This window comes from Lycium ferocissimum, chromosome 10, assembly GCF_029784015.1.
Source record: "Lycium ferocissimum isolate CSIRO_LF1 chromosome 10, AGI_CSIRO_Lferr_CH_V1, whole genome shotgun sequence".
In the NCBI taxonomy this organism is placed as follows: domain Eukaryota; kingdom Viridiplantae; phylum Streptophyta; class Magnoliopsida; order Solanales; family Solanaceae; genus Lycium; species Lycium ferocissimum.
In genome coordinates, this window is record NC_081351.1 from 44,877,914 (window position 1) to 44,888,259 (window position 10,346).

The window sequence follows — 10,346 nt, forward strand, 5'->3', positions numbered from 1 at the left end:
CTAGCACTTTGCAATTGGATGTGGGCAGCTGCAACAGAGCATCAGGAGAAAAAATTTCACCTACAGATGGAGATTATTAGGCGGGCGAATGAGGAAGCCTTCCACTGGTTGAATGCAATTGATAAAGACAAATGGACATTACACCAGGATGAAGGTAGGCGATGGCGTATGCTGACAACAAACAACTTTGAGTCATTCAATGGCTTGTTGAAATCTGCACGCGGACTACCCGTCACCGCAATGGTGAGAATGACTTTTAAGCAGGTTGTGAAGCGGTTCGTCAATAGATCAAAAGAGGCCAAAGCATTTGCGGCAGAAGGTCTAAGATGGATGCGAAAACCGTCAAAAGTGTTCGAGTACCACAAATTTAAGGCTCAGCAACACGACCGAATGGAGTACAACCATGCAGAGCGCATATTTGAACTCACAACAAGTGTGTACCAAGGTAAAGGAGGTAACGTCCATACAATTTGTGAGATTCCAAAAATATGCACGTGTGGCAAGTGGCAATCATATCACATGCCATGTTCCCATGCCTTCAAGTGTTTTACCGCACTGGGAAAGAACGCCTCCCCGTACATGGCTGAGGAATATACAATTCAAAATTATGCAAAAACATATGCTGGAAGGTTCTACCCCCTTGGTAGCGAGAGTTATTGGCCACCGAATCCATTTTCAATGGTTGCAAATAAAGCAGTTATTCGTAAATTCAAAAAGAAAACATACTCCCGTATTCATAATGAAATGGATGTTCCACCAGGGAGATACCCTAAAAAATGCTAATTTTGCAATTATGTTGGTCATGATAAATGCAAGTGTCCCTTACGGCATGGTGGTCAAACTACATCTCGCGATGGAAGTACCACTCGTGGTGGAGGAAACTTTCGTGGTGGTGGCAGATCTAGTGGTGGTGGCATATCTCGCGATGGTGGTGGAAGATCAACTGGAGGGCATGAATTGATGAATGTTTTTTAAGTTTTTTTCTTTCTTTGATGATTGTATTTTAAAAAGTTTGGGTTTGTTATTAATGAACAAGTTTAAGTATTTTCATATTGTTATGAATGATGCAATTTAATTATTTTGAGATTGATATAAATCTTTGTAATTTTGACTGAAAAATAGTACACTTAAATCTAAACCCTTAAGTATTTTCATAAAGAACTTAAAGCTAATGACACCAAGTCTTCAAATAAAAATAGAGCTCAAGCACCTTTCAACCACTAAAACGACAATCTGAAATTTTGTTTATCCTTAATGTATTGAGCCTATCTTATTAATCGCATAAAAATAAGTAGTATAAAATATTGAAGTTTTGGGGTCCCGAAACATGATTAATCTATGGCTAAAGTATGTTAAAAAGTGTAAAGAAAGAGAAGTTAACCAGAAGAAAAAGAAAAAAAAGGGCACCTTATAACGCAGTAATTTACTGCGCGAAAGGAGTTAACGTCGCCGTTAGAGTTAACTCCTTCAGCACAGTAAATTATTGCGCTAAAGGTAGTTTTGTCACTTTTTTTGTTGGGTATTTTAGTTCAAAAACACTTTTTTGGGGTCATTTTGGTTGCGGACTCACAGTGACAGAGGCACCCTTATTCAAACAGTTTGTTCTTTCTCATCTACAGTGAGAATTTGAGCGATTAATCCACAAAACATATTTGTCCAAAAAACATATATCTGACGAAATAATGGCAACTGGCAAGTCGCATCTATTAAGATCTTCCAAAGACCATTGTATGGGACCCCCACACAAGAATAAAAATGTTGAAATAGTGTGAAGTACACCAACAGGCTAGCTTAAAGTAGCTCTTGTCAGCACAAGTACTTAGCTTCCTCAGTGTTCATTACTCACATCAAAAGAGGAAAAAAGAAAAAGAAAACACACATAAAAAAATTAGAGAAGAAAATTTCTCTTGAAGAATGGTTTGATTCTTCATTTACTCTGCATTTAAAAGTGGCATTATAACACTTTCTATACTTCCTTAACTAAACACAAACAGAGAGAAAAAAAAAAGGAGGGAGTAGTCTACAGTTAAAGAGAAGAAGCTGGTTGTGCCATTTTTACACCATGACACTTAAAGATTGGATCTTTCTGAGCTTTTTGGTCATGAAATGTTTTGTGGGTAATCATTCTTTTTTCCTTCAATGCTTGCTATCTTGCATTTTCATGGGATTATGTTTTAGTTCTACAACTTTCTTGATTATTGGTTTTATAGAGTGTATTCTTAAGATTCTTTGTTTGTGATGTTTTCTTAATGTTTAGGGGGAAAATGCTAATTTCAAATGTGATTAGTTTATCCCATAGATTTTTTTTTTCTCTTCTGTTTCTTTGTTGTTTCACCATTATGTCTAGGAGAATGTGCCGGATTTATTTGTGGTAAGTGACTGATTATACTAAGGTTTAAGCTTTCAATGCTTTTATTTGAAGTTCATACTCATTATATTGGGATCTTTTGGCTTGTTTAATAAGCATTGTTAATGATCTTGGAATACAACTATTAAGTGTGGAGGTAAGTGTACAGATGAATGGAATAGTTTGTGATCAATATGATAGCTCTACAAGGGAAGAAAAGAATAAGGGTAAAGGGCAATAACTGAAAAAGAAGATTTGTTTATTGATACAATAAAATGGTTTCTTTTCATCTGATATTGTGGTGTTTTAACTTTTGTTTTAACTTTAGGTAAGATTAAAGGAAGAGAAAAATTACTTCAAAGAAATATGGATGATTAAAAGCACCAACTCTTTTTTTTTCTAATATAGGATTCAATTGCTAAATGAGATAAAGAAAAGGCAAGTTTGACAAAAAGTTAATTGAAAATTCTCTGTACCGTTAAGGAAATGAGGTAAGGATTTGGTTTACTATTAATACTATCAAAACAGGGCCCTCTGTCACAGCTCTCTAAGCAAAAGATGAACTCCTTTGCTTGATAAAAGCTTTTTCGGTGGGAACTAAACATAATATTCATTTTGGTTTTTGATGTCCAAAGTAGTTATTTATGCTTTAGCTCAAACAGTATGATTGTCGTTAGTTTGATAATCTAGACTCTAGTAACACCAAAGAGAGTGGGCTTAGGGGTAGCTATGTTCTTTCGGGCTCTTTAAATATGCTATCAGATTTCATGTCGGGTTCTCCAAAAATAGTGCATTTAATAGAGGATCCGATTCAGGTGTTACAACAATTTTGGAGAGTCCGACAATATACATAAGGAGTCTTAAACTGTAGAAAATATATAGAGAAGGTTGGTCTTTTGATCGTTCTTTTCTAAGTGATCCAAGAGTTTAAGGTGCGTAGAAGACTTTACCCGATTAAATTGTCCTATAATAGAAGGAAACCCTTGATAGCAAGTTTGATATGGTAACGTTGAAAAATAGTGTATAAACATGTGATACTGTCAGTGCATATCACTTAAATCCTTGATACAATAATATAGATTAGTATTTCACAAAATATTGCATTGTGCAAAACAATTTTCAGTACTTGAAGTTGGCAAAAGTCTTTATTCACTAACGTTGTTCTATGTTCTTACATTACTATAAAACCTATATAGTGATAAAAGTAGAGGGCATGGTGCAAGAGAAGCAGGATGCAACTATTCCAGTTACAACACTTTCACCTCCTGAAGGCAACACAACATTCCTTGGTGGCACAACATGGTGTGTGGCCCGGCCCGGGGCTCCACAGATTGATTTGCAGAATGCGTTGGACTGGGCTTGTGGATTGGGAATGGCAGATTGCAGGCCCATCCAAGCTGGTGGCCCGTGCTTTGAGCCCGATACGCTTTTATCCCATGCTTCATTTGCTTTCAATTTCTACTACCAACAGAATGGTAATTCTGATATTGCTTGCAATTTTGGAGGAACTGCTATGTTGATTAAAAACAACCCAAGTAAGCATCTCATAAATTTGTATTCTTTCATAATTACATGAACGTAAAACCTATTTGTAAAACATGCTTGTTTTGTGTTCAACAAAAGACATTGTTTAGCACTAGTTGTTGCATTCTTGGGTGCTGGCAGTGGCGGAGCCATGATATTCTGAAAGGGGATCAAAATATAAAAAAGTAAACATATGAAGAAGCCAAAAGGATTCAACACCTAATATATATACATAAAAAATAATTTAGACCATATATACACAGTGTAATTTTTCGATGAAGGGTTCAGATGAACCCTCCTAGTACCCAGCTCTGCCCATGGCTGCCGGTCAATATGTTAATATAGTAGTAAAGAATTTTTACATTATCCGTGTATTAACAATTATATTGTGTAACTTGTCTTATTTTCCTTGCGAAGGAAGATGAAGAGTAAAAAGGTTATTACTCTAATGATTAAGGGAGAATAGTTTATGTTATTCACTGTTTTCCCCCTTTTTTAACTTCTTGTTTGAAAAGAAGTGATTATTTTTGTTTGGAATGATATGGAAAACATAACGCTCTAACATTTCTATTGTTTTATGTTTTAGCTCATGAAAAATGTATCTATGCTACATCCGGTCCAAGGTAACGTTGGCTATTAGTTGAAATTTCTCTTCTCATAAAACATTATGTCGCTCGGATCCTCTGAAAATATCACCGTACATGTCAGATATTTTAAAAATATTCATTTTTAGAAGATCTGACACAAGTGGTATCCGAGCAACATAGCATATGAAATTACCTAAGCATCCCTATTAACTGGTCGCCTCTTTTTCTTTTTTTGGTCCAAAGGTCGATTGAGGACATGAAGGCTGCAGCACCTCCATTTACCAAAGAAAGCTTAAGCATAATGTGGTGGAAAATAGCTATAATTCTTCTTCTCTTGTACTTGGGAAGCTGAGATGTATTTTTGCTATAAGCTAAAAAATGGACTACTTTTTGTCTGGAAAAAAAGTAGAGGGGGCATAATCAAGAAGAGATACTCTAATTAATTAAGATATGTATAGCTCTCTGGGACATTCTTAGAGTGGTTTAATTTCTCAAGTATATTCCTTCCTCTCTTGTTGTATTAAGCATCTCAGCAATTGAGAAGAAATCTTTTTGTTCTTTAAAAAGAAAAACGGAATATTCAATGCTGATTTTGTAGAACTGTTAATTACTCCTTTAATATTAAGTGATGGTTAGTAAGAAATTTGGAGTAAGTTCTCCAAAAGTGGATATATTATTCCACTTGTTTCAAGTTTTCGGAGATTGAGAGCCTGTTTGGATTGGCTTAAATAAAGCAGCTTATAAGTTGAAAACAGCTTATATGTCAAAAAAAAAAAAAAAGTTGGGGTAGGTTAACTTATTTTTTTGGCTTATAAGTCATTTTGTGCTTAAAATAAACTAAAAAAAAAAGAGCACAAAATGACTTATAAGCTGGCCAGCCAAACACTCAAAAAGTTAAAAACAACTTATAAGTTGTTTAAAACAACTTATAAGCCAAACGGGCTCTGAGTTGATTCTCTCTAGAGTAAAAATGCCACTTGCAATTAGGGGTGTTCATGGTTCGATTTGGATCGGTTATTGATTATAATCATAACCAAATCAATTTAGTTGATTTTTAAATGTCTAAAACCATAACCAAATTAATAAAATAATAATCACCGATTTGGTTATTGTCGATTTGGTTCGATTTTTCGGTTTATGACTAGCACCCATGAGACTTATCAGTAAAACATTAAAAAGTTGAAAAAGACATGTCTTTTTTTTTTATTCAAACGATAACTTTTATTTATAGTTTAAGGTGGAACATACATCATAGAAATATTTTCACTATTAGTGATAGTGTAGTATTCAAATTACCCAAAGTTGCTAAACTATTACATATAGAGCTAAAACTAACTTAGTAGTGGCTGCATCATTTTTGTTATCTTAATACACATACCTGGAAATAAAGTAGAGCATAGGAACTTTTAGTTGTTGTTACAAATATACATATTAATTAAACATAAAGACTACCTAAAATTAAAATGGCAATATATGAAATAAAAAAAAATTGTGTTCCCAAACTTTGGGGCAGTACTTGCATTTTGCCTTCAATTCTCCCATTTTATGAAAAAAAAATTTGTGTAATGATGCCAAACTTCTGATGTTTTTCTATCATTATCCCCAAGGCTAGGGTCTCGGCTACAAGGAGTTGTTCTTTACTGCTTTTAGGAGGATTACCGGGGAAGAAGTATTAGGGCATTACCGTATGCTTGAGTTGCAACAAATCATGCGATATTCTTTTGAAGTATCTTCTATAGGAACCTCCAAATCTACAACCTCTGTCCTTTTCATATGAAAAATATTAGAAGTTAAGGACGTATTCAGACAAGAAAAAAGAAAGGTATAAATTCGAAAAAAAAAAAAAACCTAAAATCAAATGACTGACAAAGAAAGGCTAAAAATTTAAGTTAAAGACATTTGACTCTAACGTGAGCTTCTGTTAGTAGGTTTACATTTAACACTTAAAGACATGGGCTTGGACATATTCTTAAAAACATGGGCCTTAAACAATTATGTGAAATAAGTAGACCAAAAATCAAATTAATGATTAAAAGGTATAATATATTTATAATTATTTATGAAAAACTAATATTATACATATAAATAATTATAAAATTTATGTATATAATTTATCGGTTTGGTTTGGTTATTTATTCGGTTATTTTTTAATAGAACCATAATCAAACCAAATATTATCGGTTTTAAAAATTTAAAATCAAATCAAACCAAATGTCGATTTGGTTAAATTTTCGGTTTGGTTTTGGTTTTAACCAAAACTGTGAACAGCCCTACTTTCAACAACGCATATGCATTAATTTCATACTAGTTAGGGTAGGCTATATGATTTTTCATTGATCATGTTTATTTATTTAATTAAACTCATTTCAAACAATATTATGGAAAACAAAAATAATAATAAAAGTATTCTCTTTATTTCATTTGATGTGAAACACTTTCTTTTAGTTTGTAATAATAACAGATTTTTATATTTCCAAATAATTTAATTTTTAAATTTTTTCTTTAAATAAAATGATTTATTATCACACAAATGTTTGTGATTTATTCTGGACACAAATTTAAAAAAAAGTATTTTTTAAAATTAAATATTTAGTTAACTATGATCACATAATTTGAAAATGAATGGTAATTAATATTACAGGTGAATTGATTAAACGACCATATAACACATTGCATCTGTGTTATTTGGGTCATATGAGTGATATACCTCTATTAATTTTACAAAGACCACTTTTAACTAATTTTCTCTTAATACTCTCTCTACATTTCAATTATGTGAACTATTTTTTAGTAGTGTAAAATGAATGACTTAACTTTTTCACAATTTGGAAACAAATTCACTTTTTAAATAATTTAGAAAGCACACAAATATTAAAGAAACTTATTTTGAACCACAATTTTAAAGTCTTACTCTTTCTTAAATATAGGTAATAACCGGTCAGAATGGGTTCATATAAATTAAAACGGAAGGAGTATTACCTACTCTTTTAAAGTGGCATATAAAATTAAAAAGGGTGACATGGATGAAAAAAGTTGAACTCTATGAATCCAATATTTGGTTTCGTTGTCCAATTATAATCTACTTTTGTCCATTTCTTTCATCTTCATATGGTGAAGCCAGTTTCTTGTTTCTCTAACCATTTTTTTCCCCTCGGGCAGTGTTATCGAAGTGACGGCACATAACAGGCCAGCCATTTGCTTTTGTGCACGCCTTCTTTCGTCTTCTTGCTTTTGCTCTTTTGTTCTTTTTTTTTTTTTTTCCTGTTTTGTTCGAACGTTTTTGTTTTATTTTATTATACACAAAAGAAAAGAACATGGAAAACGGAGAGAAAATACCAGGAGAATTGAAATCTCATCAATAAGGTGAAAGTTGGAATAATTATCCAACTTAGTTATTATATTTCTCCTGTTTTGTGAGTTACTTTAAATGACGATTCGAAGAAAAGTCTTTCTTTTTTTATAAGAGGATGTTTGAGTAAGTTTTGAAGTTGGTTAAATAGCTTATAAACACCTTTTATTTTATTGCATTGGGTAAACACCACAATATTTATTAATAAGCTAATCTTTTTTAAGTTAAAATTAGTTGGACGTCATAAGTTAGTCATTTTACCAGTTTATAATTTTTCAATTTTAAAGCACCTTTGGTTTGATCAATTTTTCATAAATTTATTCCTATTTTTTAAATAATTCCCAAAACACTATTCCGAAAACAAACTCTATCCCCGTGCTATTTTCCACATTCTCCTTTTTCATATAAGGATTCTCTGAATTTATATGTTCTTTTCAGATAATCATAAATAAATTTCAGTCGTTTTAACAAAAAATATGCTTATGTATAGCTTTAAACATATAATTATTTTATAAAATTAATTTTTAGCACTCTAAACATTTTCAACACTTAGATGCTTATTTGATACTTTGAATTTTAATCAACTAGTAATATTAACGGGCTGTTAACCATTTTCTTTATTGAACGTTACTTGATATTCTAGTAAAAGATTATCAGTGATAGCTTATTTTGAACATTTAGCAAACTAACAAAGCACCGATTCATTGTGTGACTTCAACTTAAAACTCCACCAAATTCAGAGTTTTGAAACTTATAGTACTGCAAATCAATCTCAAAGTTTCTCTTTTTCATTAAATGTACCTTGGAATATCGTAAGATAAAGTTTCTGCTTAGATTTCTAAATGCAATAATAATAATTTCATAGGTTTTGACCCTATAGGACTCCGGAAGTGATGGAGTGAAACTATGCAAAAATCAGTCAAACTGCCATGAGATTCATAAAGTGAAGCAATTTACACAATATTCCCACAAAAGTAGAATATGCAAAAGGGATAATTTCAATTAACTTCATTCATGTTCCACTTTGTAACAGTGATCAATTTTATGATATACGATATTGTTTTTACCTTCTTATTTTCTTTTCTTTTTAGCAATTCTTTTAACTTATGTATAACATGCAGGAAAAATATGATGTTATTAATTTGTCATTTTTAATAGGAAAAATATATTCTTCTATTTAATTAATTTTGTGCACATCTTTATTTCTGAAATTCATTTAGAATTAAAATGTAATTGCCAATATTGTGGTATTTTTAGCATAGAAGGGAACTGCAGCCAACTATATCAGTTTTACATCAATTGAGTCATCTGGAAAGGTAAAGAAATGATGAAGCTAAAGCTGTCGTGAATCGTAAATGGACATTATTCTTGTCACTTTAATAAATGGCCTCCCTGCAGCCACCTAGTGGCCAGTCACTGCAACTAAAATATCAACAATTAAACATCACTACATGCAGGAAAAATGCTCTCATTGCAGCTATTTATTAGCAAGGGACTTTTTCTTGGTCCAACTTTGAAGTACAAGTCATAAAACAACCAATGAGCCAGTCACCATTATAAAAAATATAACACACTAATTGAAAATCACAAACTATCTTCCGGCTTCCCCTTTTAGCACATTTTCAAAAAATCTCCTTTCTAAACGGAAAGAGTGAACAATGAATTGAACTAGCGTGACACTTACTCAGAGTACTTATAAAAGTCTAGGAAGACTGATGGGCTTATTTTCGTGAATTGACAAAAAAATGGTATCTTTTTTTTAAGACCAAAATGGGTATTTCGTTGGATAACTTGTGCGAAATACCCTACCTTTCTTGTTCATGGCGAATTATTTCAATCAATTTTTTTTTTTTTTTTTTTGCATTTCGTGATATGTCCACGAAATAGCATTAAATTTTTTTTTTAATTTGGTTCATATAAAAAACGAAATAAAACAAAAAAAAAAAAAAATTTGTTGCATTTAATGAAATATCGAAAATGCAACAATTTTTTTTTTAATTCTTTTTTTATTCGTTTTTACACAAAAGCGAAATAGGAAAATCAATTTTTTTTTTTTTTTTTTTTGCATTTATTGATATGTCCAACGAAATAACATTAATTTTTTTTTTAATTTGGTTCATATAAAAAACGAAATATGAACCAAATAAAATAAAATTTGGTCCGTTTTTTATTTCGTTTTTCATATAAAAAACGAAATTAAAAAAAAAAAAATTTGTTGCATTTTGTTGGACATTTCACGAAATGCAACAATTTTTTTTTTTGTTTTATTTCGTTTTTTATATGAAAAAAAGCAATTCTTTTTTTTTTTTATTTCGTTTACAAAAAGAAATAGGAAAAAAATATAATAATATTTTTTTTTATTTCGTGATACTACTAACGAAATAGCATTAATTTTATTTTATTTGGTTCATACAAAAAACGAAATTAAAAAATAAAATTTTATCCTATTTCGTTGGTAGTCCGCGAAATAGGATAAATTTTTTTAATTTTTTTAAATTTGTTTTTTAAAAAATATTTTTTTTTTTTCGTTTTTATAAAA

General features: G+C 31.2%; 1 protein-coding gene across 1 annotated transcript; it reads left to right on the forward strand.

The window, feature by feature from the left end:
• The first annotated feature begins 1,796 nt into the window (after positions 1 to 1,796).
• Positions 1,797 to 5,091, forward strand: LOC132035506 (major pollen allergen Ole e 10-like). The gene is made up of 4 exons (XM_059425795.1): positions 1,797 to 2,117; positions 3,544 to 3,882; positions 4,458 to 4,494; positions 4,702 to 5,091. The coding sequence occupies exons 1-4, from the start codon at positions 2,063 to 2,065 to the stop codon at positions 4,808 to 4,810; spliced, it is 540 nt and encodes a 179-aa protein (XP_059281778.1). The 5' UTR covers positions 1,797 to 2,062; the 3' UTR covers positions 4,811 to 5,091.
• The last annotated feature ends 5,255 nt before the right edge of the window (positions 5,092 to 10,346 follow it).